The sequence below is a fragment of the Oncorhynchus masou genome, unplaced genomic scaffold (genome assembly GCF_036934945.1).
Source record: "Oncorhynchus masou masou isolate Uvic2021 unplaced genomic scaffold, UVic_Omas_1.1 unplaced_scaffold_521, whole genome shotgun sequence".
NCBI lineage: Eukaryota > Metazoa > Chordata > Actinopteri > Salmoniformes > Salmonidae > Oncorhynchus > Oncorhynchus masou.
In genome coordinates this window covers 292,999-310,737 of record NW_027011617.1, presented here as the reverse complement: position 1 = coordinate 310,737, position 17,739 = coordinate 292,999, and the positions used below count along the sequence as shown (strand labels likewise).

Genomic DNA, 17,739 nt, shown 5'->3' with positions numbered 1-17,739 from the left:
GGTAGTGAGTGGGTTTAAATGGTAGTGAGTGGGGTTAGATGGTAGTGAGTGGGGTTAGATGGTAGTGAGTGGGTTTAGATGGTAGTGAGTGGGGTTAGGTGGTAGTGAGTGGGTTTAGATGGTAGTGAGTGGGTTTAAATGGTAGTGAGTGGGGTTAGATGGTAGTGAGTGGGGTTAGATGGTAGTGAGTGGGGTTAGATGGTAGTGAGTGGGGTTAGATGGTAGTGAGTGGGGTTAGATGGTAGTGAGTGGGGTTAGATGGTAGTGAGTGGGGTTAGATGGTAGTGAGTGGGGTTAGATGGTAGTGAGTGGGGTTAGATGGTAGTGAGTGGGGTTAGATGGTAGTGAGTGGGGTTAGATGGTAGTGAGTGGGTTTAGATGGTAGTGAGTGGGTTTAGATGGTAGTGAGTGGGGTTAGATGGTAGTGAGTGGGGTTAGATGGTAGTGAGTGGGGTTAGATGGTAGTGAGTGGGGTTAGGTGGTAGTGAGTGGGTTTAAATGGTAGTGAGTGGGTTTAGATGGTAGTGAGTGGGTTTAAATGGTAGTGAGTGGGGTTAGATGGTAGTGAGTGGGGTTAGATGGTAGTGAGTGGGGTTAGATGGTAGTGAGTGGGGTTAGATGGTAGTAAGTGGGGTTAGATGTTAGTGAGTGGGGTTAGATGGAAGTGAGTGGGAATAGATGGTAGTGAGTGGGGTTTAAATGGAAGTGAGTGGGGTTAGATGGTAGTGAGTGTGGTTAGATGGTAGTGAGTGGTAGTGAATGGGTTTAGATGGTAGTGAGTGGGGTTAGATGGTAGTGAGTGGAGTTAGATGGTTATACAAACATCATTATGCCTTCAGTGAGTGGGTTTAGATGGTAGTGAGTGGGGTTAGATGTTAGTGAGTGGGGTTAGATGGAAGTGAGTGGGGTTAGATGGTAGTGAGTGTGGTTAGATGGTAGTGAGTGGGTTTAGATGGTAGTGAGTGGGGTTAGATGGTAGTGAGTGGGGTTAGATGGTAGTGAGTGGGGTTAGATGGTAGTGAGTGGGGTTAGATGGTAGTGAGTGGGGTTAGATGGTAGTGAGTGGGGTTAGATGGTAGTGAGTGTGGTTAGATGGTAGTGAGTGGGTTTAGATGGTAGTGAGTGGGGTTAGATGGTAGTGAGTGGGGTTAGATGGTAGTGAGTGGGTTTAGATGGTAGTGAGTGGGGTTAGATGGTAGTGAGTGGTTTTAGATGGTAGTGAGTGGGGTTAGATGGTAGTGAGTGGGGTTAGATGGTAGTGAGTGGAGTTAGATGGTTATACATACAGCATTATGCCTTCAGTGAGTGGGTTTAAATGGTAGTGAGTGGGGTTAGATGGTTATACATATAGCATTATGCCTTCAGTGAGTGGGTTTAGATGGTAGTGAGTGGGGTTAGATGGTAGTGAGTGGGGCTAGATGGTAGTGAGTGGGACTAGATGGTAGTGAGTGGGGTTAGATGGTAGTGAGTGGGGCTAGATGGTAGTGAGTGGGGCTAGATGGTAGTGAGTGGGGCTAGATGGTAGTGAGTGGGGCTAGATGGTAGTGAGTGGGGTTAGATGGTAGTGAGTGGGGTTAGATGGTAGTGAGTGGGGCTAGATGGTAGTGAGTGGGGTTAGATGGTAGTGAGTGGGGCTAGATGGTAGTGAGTGGGGCTAGATGGTAGTGAGTGGGGCTAGATGGTAGTGAGTGGGGCTAGATGGTAGTGAGTGGGGCTAGATGGTAGTGAGTGGGGTTAGATGGTAGTGAGTGGGGTTAGATGGTTCTATAGGGGTTCTATACACTGTTAACCGATTGATTGTTTTGAAGAAATCTAAGAGTCTCTCCTTTTGATTTCAATGATTCCACCACACAGTGTGTATGGAGGAGACAGGGGTGATATAGACTACACACTGTTAACCCTATATCACCCCTGTCTCCTCCATACACACTGTTAACCCTATATCACCCTTCTCCTCCATGCACACTGTTAACCCTATATCACCCCTGTCTTCTCCATACACACTGTTAACCATATATCACCCCTGTCTCCTCCATACACACTGTTAACCCTATATCACCCTGTCTCCTCCATACACACTGTTAACCCTATATCACCCCTGTCTCCTCCATACACACTGTTAACCCTATATCACCCTGTCTCCTCCATACACACTGTTAACCCTATATCACCTCTGTCTCCTCCATACACACTGTTAACCCTATATCACCCCTTTCTCCTCCATACACACTACACAGTGTTAAACATATATCACCATCTCTCCATACACACTACACACTGTTAACTCTATTTCACTCCTGTCTCCACCATATACACTACACACTGTTAACCCTATATCACCCTGTCTCCTCCATGCACCCTGTTAACCCTATATCACCCCTATCTCCTCCATGCACAATGTTAACCCTATATCACCCTGTCTCCTCCATACACACTACACACTGTTAACCCTATATCACCCCTGTCGACTCTATATCACCCCTTTCTCCTCAATACACACTGTTAACCCTATATCACCCCTGTCAACTCTATATCACCCCTTTCTCCTCAATACACACTGTTAACCTTTTACTGCAGTGGGCTAAATCAGGGTCACACAGAGTGTTTCTTGGTCGTCAAACAAATCTACTTTGAAACAAAAGTATTCACCTCAAACACATGGTTATGGGCTTAACAAAAATAAGACATCTTTACCATGTCAGATATAGAGTTGAAATGTATTACATGTTGAGTTGCATCCCAATATTACACTTGATATACATCACAGAAGACTGAAATATAACAAAACCATTTGACTTAAAAACACCGGATTTTCGCCTTATGAAAAATATGAATAACATTCCACCAATGAGGCCACTAGAGGGCGCTTTTGGTCATTCGACTGCAGGAAAGAGCTACTATATCTCCCCTATCTCCTCCATAGGTAATCTATGTGACCAGGAACCCTAAAGACATCCTGGTGTCCTACTTCCACTTCTCTAAGTTCATGAAGAATCTGGACAGTCCAGAACACTATGACGAGATGCTGGACAAGTTCTTCTGTGGATGGAGTGAGTGCCACTGTTCACCCTCCCCCCATCACATGGCACTTCTTTGGCCAAATTGGCTTCATCAGTGTAACACAATATCATACAAAAACGTAAGCTAATTAACAACTAACACACACTGACTAGCACTTACTGTCTGCTGTCCTATGTGAACCCATCTCTTCAGTGATTGGTGGCTGCTGGTTCGACCATGTCAGAGGATGGTACAACAACCAGGACAAATACAACATCCTGTTCCTCAGCTATGAAGAGATGATCAAGGTAACATGACATTTACACTGATTAACGCTGTATGTACCACTGAATACCTACACCACTGCACTGACCTGTTATAAGATGCAGTAGCCCACATCAATGATGCATCTGATACTACTGCAACAAGTCGTGCAACAGATGTAGTATTACCTGTGGAGTGATCATGATCATGCTGTTTAATCAGCTTCTTAAAATGCCACACCTGTCAGGTGGACGGATTATCTTGGCAAAAGATAAATGCTCTCTAACAGGAATGTAAACAAATGTGTGCACAAAATTTGAGAGAAATAAGTTTTTTGTGCGTATGAAAGATTTCTGGGATTTTTTAAATTTCAGCTCATGAAACATGGGACCATCACTACAAATGGTTTCTATTTCTGTTCATTTTACATGCCATATTGGTTTTATTTCATGTGTCCTGCTACAACAGGACCTGAGATCGGTGGTAGAGCGTCTGGCTGAGTTTGTCGGGAAGAGCCTATCTGATGCAGCTATAGACAGCATAGTGGAGAAAGTCACCTTCAATAACATGAAGAAAGATGACAAGGCCAACTATGACTTCTTGCATGAGATCGTCAATGACAAGAAGAAGGGGAAGTTCCTACGCAAAGGTGAGGAAAAGAAGAAATGTTTAGAGGCTTTATTGTTGAAATTGATACATGAAAAACATGAGTATAGGTTTGCACTGGTATCGTGGGGGGTGGGGGCAGAAAAGAGAGGGGGGTATTTAAGGAGGGTTTCAGAACTTCCTGTCTGAAAGTGAGCCCCCTCGCCCCCTTCCAGTGTCAATGTATCTGAAATACATCAAGCATCGCTTTATCTATTTCATAGCTTTATTGGCTGGTAGACTAGAGGTTAGTGCGTTGGGCCAGTAACCGAAAGGTTGCTAGATCGAATCCCCGAGCTGACAAGGTACAAACCTGTCGTTCTGCCCCTGAACAAGGCAGTTAACCCGCTGTTCCTAGGTCGTCATTGTAAATAAGAATTTGATCTTAACTGACTTGCCTAGTTAAATAAAAGGTTGCATAAAAATAATGAATGAAACAATCTCTCTGTCAGGTACCATAGGAGACTGGAAGAACTCGTTGACGGTGGCTCAGAGTGACCGCTTTGACCAGGTCTATCAGGAGAGGATGAAAGACCTGCCTCTCACCTTCGTCTGGGACATCACAGAGCTTCTGATACAGACACACAGTGGTGGCTCTAGTTTGTATGGCTCCTAGGGCTAACTGTCCCTTGGGCTAACCGTCCCTTCAGTGCCCCCACCCTCCCCCCAAAAAGCATCAATCAGCACTAAATAAATAATTACAACATTTAAAAATACTAAAATAAGACTCATAAATATCAAAAAGAAGTAACAAAGACAAATATAAACAAATTGTAGTATATAAATAAAATTTAAAAGAGAATTGAATTATTACCCTATTGCTAACAAAAACACACAAATAAAACTCAATTGCACCAATCCTATATCACACAAATACACAAAGAGAATAACACACTTATAGAGAAGAGAACCTGATTATTACACTATTGAACTTCAAACAAGAAACACACTCAACTAAATTGCACAACTAATTGCATTACTAATTACATTAGTACTGTACTAAGTTAGAGGTGCACTATTTGATAGATTCCCCGCTCCCCCTTCCTCTGGCTTCCAGTGGGGAGACCTGAGGTCAACCTACCCCCGCCCCCTCCCCATCTCATACTTCTGAGTGGGAGGCCTGCCTAGCTCACTAACTAGAATCAGGGTGCCCACTCCGACAAGGTTAATTTACCCACAGTGCCACATGGTGACATGATATCATTGATGTAATGAGCAAATGAGCGATGGAAAACCGATCATGTCACCATTCAGAATATTATTTTTATATAGTGTGGGCGCCCCATGCTGCCCCCGGCAAGACGCCACCCAGGGCGGCTGCCCATGGCACACACACACACACACACACACAGTCTCTTTCACACACACATGAACACATACTCTCTCACACACACACATTCTCTCTCTCTCTCTCTCTCTCACACACACACATATTCTCTTTCTCTCCAACACACACACACACACACACACACACATTCTCTCTCTCTCTCTCACACACACACACACTCACTCTCTCTCTCACACACACACACATACTCTCTCTCTCTCACACACACACACATACTCTCTTCTCTCTCTCACACACACACACACACATACTCTCTCTCTCTCTCACACACACACATACTCTCTTCTCTCTCTCTCACACACACACACACACACACACACACACACACACACACACACACACACACACACACACACACACACATACTCTCTTCTCTCTCTCTCTCACACACAAACACACATACTCTCTCTCTCTCACACACACAAACACACATACTCTCTCTCTCTCACACACACAAACACACATACTCTCTCTCTCTCACACACACACACACCTTAAATATTATTTCCATGAACTGTTAAATTTAGTTCCACAAATATCCTACTCTTTTAATAATGTGAATAAAAATGAAATATATTCATTTAATTAAAAGACTCATGCAAATATAAATCGGTATAATATACTTCATTACATTAAAATGGAATATTGTAGTAACTTGTGTTTGTGTCTGTTATTAATAAAGACTATAGGTTATTATTCGTTTATTATGGGGAATTACTGTATTATAAGCAATAATCTGTATGCACCTTTATTATTATGATTATTATGTATTGTCCGTTTATTATGGTGAATTAGGTAGTTGAAGTCATACGGTAAAGGGAGACGGGTTGACGTCAGGGTTTGTATTTACATGGATTTACATGGAGTCTACTCTCGTAATTAGCTCCCGTATGGAATGGTTGACATATCGGAAGCCGAGTTTATTCCTGTAAGACCTGAGCCGCAACCGCTCCCCGTCACATACACAAACAACCAACCGGGAATCAGGGAGTGCATTTTTTGGTTTATTTTCTTTAACGGAGAAATAGTCTACAGAGGCTCGAGAGGGAGAACATACGAAAACTCCTTACCGATATGGCTGAGGCGAATATCTCGGTAACAGAGAGCCAGTTTAGGTGCCCTATTTGCCTGGATATCTTGAAGGATCCGGTGTCCATTCCGTGCGGACACACCTACTGCATGGCATGCATGACCTGTTATTGGGACCAAACCGACCTTGGTCACTACAGTTGTCCGCAATGTCGGGAAGAGTTCATACCTCGACCGATGCTACGGCGGAACACGGTGCTACAAGAAGTAGTGGACAAACTCAAACTGAACGAACTGGCTCCGGCGCCGGAGTTGTATCTAGGCGGTGTAGGGGACGTTCCGTGCGACTTCTGCCCGGTTCAGAACAAACTGAAAGCGCTCAAGTCGTGTCTGGTGTGCTTGGCGTCTTTCTGCGAGCTCCACATCTTGCCGCACCGCGACGTGGGGACGTTGCGACGGCATAAACTTGTTGCCGCGGTGGAGAGCTTGGCGGAAAGGCTGTGCGTGCAGCACCGTTTGGGCCTGGAGCATGGCGACGGGGGCGATGCGGTGGAGTGGAGTGGCGACTGTATGCTGTGCGAGTCTGACCAAGAGGAACTGCACAGCATCGACGAGCAAAGGGCGCGGAAACAGGTAATAATCATAATACATGGGACTTATATAGCGCGTTTCAAGGACGCCTACTCATCACTCTGGTGATTAAAACTGATTATAAACAAAGTTGTTTCCTGAAAACACTTGTTGATCTTTCCACCTAGGATCACAAACTGTTAGCCTGGTCCCAGACGTGTTTGTGCTCTTGCCAACTCCATTACACATTGCCAAGCCGAACATTGTTGGGATGACAATGAGAGACAAAGAGTTGGCACCCTAGTTTAAATGTCTATGGTTGGCACAAAACATGCCTGTACCCTGCAGGCTAACAAACTGCCACTATCCCTAACAACTGAATAGAGGATAAATAGCCTATGCAATATGGCAGCCTATGAATATGATTGATTGGGACAGATGACATCCCTCTGCACCAGTTTGATGCAGGTTAGTTACGTCACTGGGAAACACCCCACTGTGCCCCCTCTGCCGTGGTCAGGCTATACTATCTGGGGTATCGCTCCCATAACAGGAGAGTAGGCAGGTGCTGTAGGTGTATGTCACTAAGGGGGCTGTAGTGTTGCTACGCCACTAATGCTGCTCTACTCAGACTGGAGTGCTGCTGACCAAGATTCATTGTCCACTATATAAGTAATTTAATATACACAGAGTGTTCAAACCATTAGGAGCACTGGCTCTTTCCATGACAGACTGACCAGGTGAATCCAGGTGAAAGCTATGATCCCATATTGATGTCACTTGTTAAAGCCACTTCAATCAGTGTAGATGAAGGGGAGGAGACAGGTTGAAGACGGATTTTTAAACCTTGAGACATGGATTGTGTATGGTGTGTCATTCAGAGGGTGAATGGGCAAGACAAAAGATTGAAGTGCCTTTGAACAGGGTATGGTTGTAGGTGCCAGGCACACCGGTTTGAGTGTGTCAAGAACTGCAACGCTGCTGGGTTTTTCCCGCTTTCCCGTGTGTGTCAAGAATGGTCCACCGAAAGGACATCCAGCCAACTTGACACAACTGTGGGAAGCATTGGAGTCAACATGGGCCAGCATCCCTGTGAAGTGCTTTCGACACCAAAAGGGAGTGCAACTCAATATTAGGAAGGTGTCGTATGTCAAGGTGAGTAGATCATTTGTTTCTCTTTCCCTCCCTGCCTGCCATCTCTCTCGTTCCCTTTTCCCTACCCCTTCTTTCCACCTCTCCCTCTCTCTCTCTGTCTCTCTCTGTCTCTCTCTGCCTCTGTCTCTCTCTCTCTCTGTCTCTCTCTCTTTCTCTCTGTCTCTCTCTTTCTCTCTCACTCTGTCTCTCGCTCTGTCTCTCTCTCACTCTGTGTCTCTCTCTTTCTCTCTGTCTCTCTCTCTCTCTCTCTCTCTCTCTCTCTCTCTCTCTCTCTCTCTCTCTCTCTCTCTCTCTCTCTCTCTCTCTCTCTCAGGTTCAGTTGCAGGATTCTCAGAGGTCAGTACAGGGAAGGATCAGGAGTAGAGAGAGGGAGCTGGAAGAGTTTCAACAGAGCATAGAGGCCGTCAAGGTGGGAGACACACAGACACACTCACACACACACACAGAGTGACACTGTAGAGAAGAGACCAGACCAGGAATCAGTGGTGAAGGATTAACAGAATACTGAGAAACGGTCGCCGCAGGATCACAGTACACTTGACAGTGACAGTATCAAAAATATATATTCAATATCATTTACAGAATAATTCACAATTCATGATGCTGCAGCATTATTTTCCTACTGTAGCAAACTGTCAGTGGGTCAAATTAAGGTCCTACATCTTTATTGTCTGGCCATGTTGTCGCTCGCTGTCAGGAGCCAGGCTACTCGCTGTCAGGAGCCAGGCTACTCGCTGTCAGGAGCCAGGCTACTCGCTGTCAGGAGCCAGGCTACTCGCTGTCAGGAGCCAGGCTACTCGCTGTCAGGAGCCAGGCTACTCGCTGTCAGGAGCCAGACTACTCGCTGTCAGGAGCCAGACTACTTGCTGTCAGGAGCCAGGCTACCGCTGTCAGGAGCCAGGCTATTCTCTGTCAGGATCCAGGCTACTCGCTGTCAGGAGCCAGGCTACTTGCTGTCAGGAGCCAGGCTACCGCTGTCAGGAGCCAGGCTACTCGCTGTCAGGATCCAGGCTACTCGCTGTCAGGAGCCAGGCTACTCGCTGTCAGGAGCCAGGCTACTCGCTGTCAGGAGCCAGGCTACTCCCTGTCAGGAGCCAGGCTACTCGCTGTCAGGAGCCAGGCTACTCGCTGTCAGGAGCCAGGCTACTCGCTGTCAGGAGCCAGACTACTCGCTGTCAGGAGCCAGACTACTTGCTGTCAGGAGCCAGGCTACCGCTGTCAGGAGCCAGGCTATTCGCTGTCAGGATCCAGGCTACTCGCTGTCAGGAGCCAGGCTACTTGCTGTCAGGAGCCAGGCTACCGCTGTCAGGAGCCAGGCTACTCGCTGTCAGGATCCAGGCTACTCGCTGTCAGGAGCCAGGCTACTCGCTGTCAGGAGCCAGGCTACCGCTGTCAGGAGCCAGGCTACTCGCTGTCAGGAGCCAGGCTACTCGCTGTCAGGAGCCAGGCTACTCGCTGTCAGGATCCAGGCTACTCGCTGTCAGGAGCCAGGCTACTCACTGTCAGGAGCCAGGCTACCGCTGTCAGGAGCCAGGCTACTCGCTGTCAGGAGCCAGGCTACTCGCTGTCAGGAGCCAGGCTACTCACTGTCAGGAGCCAGGCTACTCGCTGTCAGGAGCCAGGCTACTCACTGTCAGGAGCCAGACTACTCGCTGTCAGGAGCCAGGCTACTCACTGTCAGGAGCCAGGCTACTCACTGTCAGGAGCCAGACTACTCACTGTCAGGAGCCAGACTACTCACTGTCAGGAGCCAGGCTACTCGCTGTCAGGAGCCAGACTACTCACTGTCAGGAGCCAGACTACCGCTGTCAGGAGCCAGGCTACTCGCTGTCAGGAGCCAGACTACTCACTGTCAGGAGCCAGACTACCGCTGTCAGGAGCCAGGCTACTCGCTGTCAGGAGCCAGGCTATTCGCTGTCAGGATCCAGGCTACTCGCTGTCAGGAGCCAGGCTACTTGCTGTCAGGAGCCAGGCTACCGCTGTCAGGAGCCAGGCTACTCGCTGTCAGGATCCAGGCTACTCGCTGTCAGGAGCCAGGCTACTCGCTGTCAGGAGCCAGGCTACCGCTGTCAGGAGCCAGGCTACTCGCTGTCAGGAGCCAGGCTACTCGCTGTCAGGAGCCAGGCTACTCGCTGTCAGGATCCAGGCTACTCGCTGTCAGGAGCCAGGCTACTCACTGTCAGGAGCCAGGCTGCAGCTGTCAGGAGCCAGGCTACTCGCTGTCAGGAGCCAGGCTACTCGCTGTCAGGAGCCAGGCTACTCGCTGTCAGGAGCCAGGCTACTCACTGTCAGGAGCCAGGCTACTCGCTGTCAGGAGCCAGACTACTTGCTGTCAGGAGCCAGGCTACTCACTGTCAGGAGCCAGGCTACTCACTGTCAGGAGCCAGACTACTCACTGTCAGGAGCCAGGCTACTCACTGTCAGGAGCCAGGCTACTCGCTGTCAGGAGCCAGACTACTCACTGTCAGGAGCCAGACTACCGCTGTCAGGAGCCAGGCTACTCGCTGTCAGGAGCCAGACTACTCACTGTCAGGAGCCAGGCTACTCACTGTCAGGAGCCAGACTACCGCTGTCAGGAGCCAGGCTACTCGCTGTCAGGAGCCAGACTACTCACTGTCAGGAGCCAGGCTACTCACTGTCAGGAGCCAGGCTACTCACTGTCAGGAGCCAGACTACTCACTGTCAGGAGCCAGACTACTCACTGTCAGGAGCCAGACTACTCACTGTCAGGAGCCAGACTACCGCTGTCAGGAGCCAGACTACCGCTGTCAGGAGCCAGACTACTCACTGTCAGGAGCCAGGCTACTCACTGTCAGGAGCCAGGCTACTCACTGTCAGGAGCCAGACTACTCACTGTCAGGAGCCAGACTACTCACTGTCAGGAGCCAGACTACTCACTGTCAGGAGCCAGACTACTCACTGTCAGGAGCCAGACTACCGCTGTCAGGAGCCAGACTACCGCTGTCAGGAGCCAGACTACTCACTGTCAGGAGCCAGACTACTCACTGTCAGGAGCCAGACTACTCACTGTCAGGAGCCAGGCTACTCACTGTCAGGAGCCAGGCTACTCACTGTCAGGAGCCAGACTACTCACTGTCAGGAGCCAGGCTACTCACTGTCAGGAGCCAGGCTACTCACTGTCAGGAGCCAGACTACTCACTGTCAGGAGCCAGACTACTCACTGTCAGGAGCCAGACTACTCACTGTCAGGAGCCAGACTACCGCTGTCAGGAGCCAGGCTACTCGCTGTCAGGAGCCAGACTACTCACTGTCAGGAGCCAGACTACTCACTGTCAGGAGCCAGACTACTCACTGTCAGGAGCCAGACTACTCACTGTCAGGAGCCAGGCTACTCGCTGTCAGGAGCCAGACTACCGCTGTCAGGAGCCAGGCTACTCGCTGTCAGGAGCCAGACTACTCACTGTCAGGAGCCAGACTACTCACTGTCAGGAGCCAGACTACCGCTGTCAGGAGCCAGGCTACTCGCTGTCAGGAGCCAGACTACTCACTGTCAGGAGCCAGACTACTCACTGTCAGGAGCCAGACTACTCACTGTCAGGAGCCAGACTACTCACTGTCAGGAGCCAGACTACCGCTGTCAGGAGCCAGGCTACTCACTGTCAGGAGCCAGACTACCGCTGTCAGGAGCCAGGCTACTCACTGTCAGGAGCCAGACTACCGCTGTCAGGAGCCAGACTACTCGCTGTCAGGAGCCAGACTACTCACTGTCAGGAGCCAGACTACTCACTGTCAGGAGCCAGGCTACTCACTGTCAGGAGCCAGGCTACTCACTGTCAGGAGCCAGGCTACTCACTGTCAGGAGCCAGACTACTCGCTGTCAGGAGCCAGACTACTCACTGTCAGGAGCCAGGCTACTCACTGTCAGGAGCCAGACTACTCACTGTCAGGAGCCAGGCTACTCGCTGTCAGGAGCCAGACTACTCGCTGTCAGGAGCCAGGCTACTCGCTGTCAGGAGCCAGGCTACTCGCTGTCAGGAGCCAGGCTACTCGCTGTCAGGAGCCAGGCTACTCGCTGTCAGGAGCCAGGCTACCACTCTGCCCTCTCTATTCCCCGGGCATTGACAAATAAAAGTATATTTCAGCCATATGGTTTGGAATCAAATTAAAATAACCAATGAAACCAACATTATTTAAATGTAAATGTTTACTTTCTTGGTGCTTATTACTGAAGAAAACGTTGCTCCTTTACTTTCCTTCATTTGGTGTCCCTTCTTCCCTCTCCTTACCTAGGCATCAGCTGCATTAGTCCTGGAGGACAGCAATACCCTGTTCGTGGACCTGGCCCTCCGTCTGGAGAGGACCAGGGGGGAGGTGAGGGCCAGGCTGGAAGCCGGGGAGAGAACTGTCCTGGGCAGGGCAGAGAGAGAGCTGGAGACCCTGGAGAATGAACTGGAGGAGCTGCGGAGGAGAGACAAGGAAATGGGCCAGCTTCTGACGAGGGATAATGCTCAATTCTTACAGGTGGGGATGGGGGGGGGAGAAGGAAGAGCAGGAAGAGCAGGAGAAGAGAAGAAACAGTGAGGAATTGATGGGGAAAGGGGGGGATAATGGAGAGAAAGAAAGACTGGATGCAATCTGAAAATTAAAGGAGAGAGAATTGTTAATGAGGAAGACATGGAGAGAGCCACAAAGAATAATGCAGTCGAGAGAGAGAGAGAGAGAGAGAGAGAGAGAGCAACGGTGACATGATATAAATGCTCTACTCATCACCCCTCTCTCCTCCATCCCTCCATCCCTCTCTCTCTCCATCCCCAGGAAGCTCCCCTGCTGTGTGTCCTCCCACCCACTGGGCGGCGCCCCCGAGCCCCTCTCATCCTCCCCGCAGAAGGCTTCAGTGCAGCCCGCAGAGCTCTGTCCCACCTCAGGGCCCGCATGGAGGAACTCTGTAGAGAGGAAGTGGACAAGATCAGCCACGCAGGTGGAGGGAGTAAAGACACACACACACACACACACACACACACACACACTGGTTTATTCTCAAACACACATAACTGCATGCAGCTTTTCACAGCTATGCTCTCAGAGACTCCAATAATGCATCTCAAATGACAATGTGTGATGTCACAATGTGACACACCTTTTTACCTCTGTAGTGAACGAGAGCTCCTCTGCCTGTCACATGTCTGGTGGAGAGTGTTTGAAAGGTAAGCCCAGAGAACAGGACGCAAACACAGACGCACACAGTTACACACACACACACAGCTCTCTCAGGGTCACCTCTGTGGTGTGTTTCTCATCTAAGACTCAAGCTTTAGGGCGAACATGTCCGGCCAGGGGATGTTAGTTGAATCGTTTTCAGTAACTTCTGATATGATTCATTTGGATGGAATGTAACACTGATTCCTCTTTGTCTCATTCTCTACCTCCCTCTCTCCTCTCTCTCTTTTTCTTTCTATTTCTGTCCCTCGCCTCCTTACTCCTTACCCCCCTCTCCCTTCTTTCTTCTTCTCTCTCTCTCTCTCTCTCTCTCTCAGTAGCAGTGCCTGCATCGTTTCCTCTCTCCCCCCTCTCTCTCCAGCCTTCGGACCAGAGGGTGAGAGTATCCTTCCTCAGGTGTAAGTATTGACACACACTCACACAAACACAATAGCCTTCCTGAGGTGTAAGTATATACATTGTCTATACATACACATTGTCAGCCTGACGATGCCACCGGTATACCTTGTCACCGTGGCGAGGCTGCCCTGGTCACGTGATGACCTTGTTTTCACACCCTGCCCTGTCCTAGGACAACCACGCCATCCCTTCACCACACACACACACACACACACACACACACACACACACACTGACACTCATACAAACACACACATACACACTGACACTCATACAAACACACACACACTGACACTCATACAAACACACACACACACAAACACACACACACTGACACTCATACAAACACTCACACACACACACACACTGACACTCATATATACACACACACACACTGACACTCATACAAACACACACACACACACACTGACACTCATACAAACACACACACACACACACTGACACTCATACAAACACACATACACACACACTGACACTCATACAAACACACACACACACACTGACACTCATACAAACACACACACACACACACTGACACTCATACAAACACACACACACTGACACTCATACAAACACGCACACACACACACACTGACACTCATACAAACAAACACACACACACACTGACACTCATACAAACACACACACACACACACACACACACACACACTGACACTCATACAAACACACACACACACTGACAATCATACAAACACACACACACACACATTGACACTCATATAAACACACACACACACTGACACTCATACAAACACACACACACTGCCATGCATACAAACACACACACACACTGATACGCACACAAACACACACAAACACAAGTGTTGACATACCGTTGGCACAAACCCAGAGCTACTCAGGAAGGAGATCTCTCTCTCTTTCTCCCATGCCCTCCTTCCCTCCTCCTCCTGTCCCCCTCCTCACCTTCACAGTTAACGAGGACGAAAAGGTAACCTGAGAACGCTCTTGTGTCCCAAATGGCACTCTATTCCCTATATAGTGCACTACTTTAGACCAGGGCCCTGGTCAAAAACATTGCACTACATAGGGAATAGGGTGCCATTTGGGAAGTATTCCATGTCTGTCTGGTGCTTTCTTTACCTTCATGAATCGTAGGTGGATATGATATTTCTGACATTTAGTAGTCTGCTGTTCACGGTGAACAACAGGTACATGATGAGACAAGCCCATGGACAGGAGGAGATCATGGAGACGGGTGTTAGGTTTAATAATTCACACTGTCTGGGTTAGAGTAAAGGCCGCTACGCACTTTATGTAAACTAGGCAAACGCAGCGACGGAGCGTCGTTTTCTACGTAGTTCTACGCACTTTATGTAAACTAGGCAAACTTTTGTGCGGCTCAAATTTTGGAACGGACCAAGACTGTGGCAGGCATGTACGGTATCTGTCTGGGCTAGACGTCAATCAGAACACTGGCCCTCTGTCCAGGCAACCACGCTGTTGCGTAATAGTGCGTTGTTCATTTCTTGTATTTAATTGTAATAGTTCTATTAGATTAAGACGGTCATATTTGCAGACAGACATTCATATGGTCACTGTTCTTTTTACTGCGCCGAAAACTGCTGTGTATTTAGTTCAATAATCTCTGTTACAAATGGCACCCGGTGGTCATGACAATGCTACTGAGAGTTTATGACACTTCTAAGCTAACAGGTAAATAATTGTCATGGATTGTTCAATGAATCACTCTGGACTCAGGCATCTAATTGATTGACACTGCCCACCCTCACCCTGGTCTTCCGGAGGGTCCCGATGGATCTCTCACTCACTTATCCTTAACCCCTCCTCTCTCTCTTCAGGCTCCTGTCGTCTGTCCCTGGATCCAGACACGGCCCACCCCACCCTGTTCCTCTTGGAGGGTCCCCAGGGGGCTCACTGTGGAGAGGAGCCCCAGTCCTACCCCCTCCACCCCTTGCGCTTCGACTCCGTGGCCCAGGTCCTCTGTAGGGAGGGCCAGTTTGGAGGGGCCAGCTACTGGGAGGTGGAGTGGAGGGGAGGAGGGTGGGTGGACATTGGGGTGACGTACAAAGGGATCGGACGTAAAGGTAGCTGCTTCTAGGGATTGTTTTTTCTGTCAGTTATGTTGAGCAATTTGCAAATGTCAACATTTCACACACAAAGTGTTTGTAATAGTGACTTTCTAATCAAGGCTTTGTCTGACACAGTATCCCAATGGGCTCCGGACAAAACGTGTGCACTATATAGGGACCGCCAAAGGTTTTCTTATGAAGATTCCCTGCTGAAGGTTTCTATTCATGTTTTTCTCATCTGAAGGAGGTGGAAAACCCTGCCTGCTGGGACGCAACGAGAACTCATGGCGTCTGAGATGCACGCACGCCGGTTACGCCGCGTGGCACGATAACCGGAAGACGACCGTAGCCGCGCCCCTGTGCCCGCGGATCGGCGTGTTTCTGGAACACCAGAAGGGAGCGTTGTCGTTCTATAGTGTGGCGTCGGACGCCGTTTCCCTGCTCCACACGTTCAGGTGTCCTTTCTCTCAGCCACTGTACCCAGCGTTTCGGTTAGACCTGGACTCCACACTGTTGATATGTCCACATGAAACACACAACGGGAACTAACCTCTTCCCATCTGATCTCTTCTCTTCACCCAATGGGAACCCATCCTAGACCCCAAACCTAACTCTGCTGCCCTCTCTCTTTCTGAACACCTTCTCTTGACCCAATGGGAACCCATCCTAGACCCCAAACATAACTCTGCTGCCCTCTCTCTTTCTGAACACCTTCTCTACCCAATGGGAACCCATCCTAGACCCCAAACCTAACTCTGCTGCCCTCTCTCTTTCTGAACACCTTCTCTTCACCCAATGGGAACCCATCCTAGACCCCAAACATAACTCTGCTGCCCTCTCTCTTTCTGAACACCGTCTCTTCACCCAATGGGAACCCATCCTAAACCCCAAACCTAACTCTGCTGCCCTCTCTCTTTCTGAACACCGTCTCTTCACCCAATGGGAACCCATCCTAGACCCCAAACATAACTCTGCTGCCCTCTCTTGTTATGGCCAGAACCCTGCTTTAGCATTGCTCCTCCACTGTGTTTTTTTAAATGAACCTCCTAAAAGCTACAACCAACAACTGATTGTTTACTCATTGCTGTTGCTCTACATTTCAGTCATTTAGCACACACTCTTATCCAGGGCAACGTACAGGAGCAATTAAGGTTAAATGCCTTACTCAAGGGCACAGCGACAGATTATTTTCACTTAGTCAGCTCTGGGATTCAAACTGGGCAACCTTTCAGTTACTAGCTCAACACTCTTAACCGCTAGGCTACGTGCCTCCCTGAAATATCAACTCAAGGTGTCAACTCAGCATAGGTCCACGGTAAGGGATTAATCATTTACATTGACATCAATCAATCATTTTTGAAGTATCGATGCCAAAAAAACTCTAATCTGCGCTCAACTCCGTGGAGGCGTTGTGTTACTTGGATAGCCTTACCTCGGCCTATCACAAGTCACCAAACTAGTGATGCTGAAAAGACAATGTTGTTGTGTAAGGAGATTCTGAACTGAGCAGCATATTGTATGCATGGCCTCTCCATTCAAATATCATTCACAATGTGGCCCTATTGTAAACAGAGACTTGACTTCAGCAGCCATGAAGCCATCTTGATCAATCATCCTATTCTATTGATCACTGTGACTGTTACTCAACAATAACATCATGTGAAAAATTGCAATGTAGCCGAATGTGGAATGTAGCTATTTCAAAATACTATTAGTTGGAAAGGCTTTGAATGCCATTATATCATCATGAAGGGACATTGAAGGAAATATGTATTTGCTATAAAGTGCATTATTTTATGAGTTATAGTCAGACTAATAGTGGGATAGGCTATGCTGGGTAGCCTATGGTTTCTATGGCCCCATCTCTCTCTACCTCCCTATTCCTTCAATAATTTATTTCTCTGTGACTATTACAATGAATGTGTAGCTTTAGTCATGTGGGCTGTGTAACTGTTACTGTCTTCAATAAACCAATTATACATTTTCAATCTCAATTTTACTCTCAACGTTCCAATTTTCCCCTTCAGAGCATAAAACAAGAAAAGGTCTGCCCCCAGA

General features: G+C 48.5%; 2 protein-coding genes across 4 annotated transcripts in view; both read left to right on the top strand.

Moving 5' to 3' along the window:
* Positions 1–6,112, top strand: part of LOC135535851 (amine sulfotransferase-like) — a 23,439-nt gene extending 17,327 nt beyond the window's left edge. Inside the window, exons 3-6 of one of the 2 annotated variants that reach the window (XM_064962271.1) lie at positions 2,924–3,050; positions 3,214–3,308; positions 3,733–3,913; positions 4,362–6,112. In XM_064962271.1, the coding sequence (XP_064818343.1) occupies positions 2,924–3,050; positions 3,214–3,308; positions 3,733–3,913; positions 4,362–4,525 (567 nt within the window). In that variant the 3' untranslated portion in view covers positions 4,526–6,112. The remainder of the gene's footprint in view (positions 1–2,923; positions 3,051–3,213; positions 3,309–3,732; positions 3,914–4,361) is intronic. The other variant, XM_064962270.1, reaches the window with a different exon arrangement.
* A 6-nt stretch (positions 6,113–6,118) lies between these two features.
* On the top strand, positions 6,119–17,669 carry LOC135535849 (E3 ubiquitin/ISG15 ligase TRIM25-like). 2 transcript variants are annotated; one of them, XM_064962268.1, is made up of 8 exons: positions 6,119–6,919; positions 8,325–8,420; positions 12,263–12,493; positions 12,788–12,950; positions 13,126–13,176; positions 13,510–13,587; positions 15,451–15,696; positions 15,926–17,669. In XM_064962268.1, the coding sequence occupies exons 1-8, from the start codon at positions 6,332–6,334 to the stop codon at positions 16,228–16,230; spliced, it is 1,758 nt and encodes a 585-aa protein (XP_064818340.1). In that variant the 5' UTR covers positions 6,119–6,331; the 3' UTR covers positions 16,231–17,669. The 2 variants fall into 2 exon arrangements, with proteins under 2 accessions (XP_064818340.1, XP_064818338.1); XM_064962266.1 differs by having other exon boundaries at positions 13,507–13,587.
* Positions 17,670–17,739: the final 70 nt, after the last annotated feature.

What these genes read in the sequence shown, in the direction of transcription:
- LOC135535849 (XM_064962266.1), top strand. Translation starts at nt 6,332, where the DNA reads ATGGCTGAGGCGAATATCTCGGTAACAGAGAGCCAGTTTAGGTGCCCT. An exon ending in TGGTGGAGAGTGTTTGAAAG is followed by an intron (nt 13,177 to 13,506) that starts GTAAGCCCAGAG and finishes TCTCTCTCTCAG; the next exon opens with TAGCAGTGCCTGCATCGTTT. An exon ending in GAGAGTATCCTTCCTCAGGT is followed by an intron (nt 13,588 to 15,450) that starts GTAAGTATTGAC and finishes CTCTCTCTTCAG; the next exon opens with GCTCCTGTCGTCTGTCCCTG.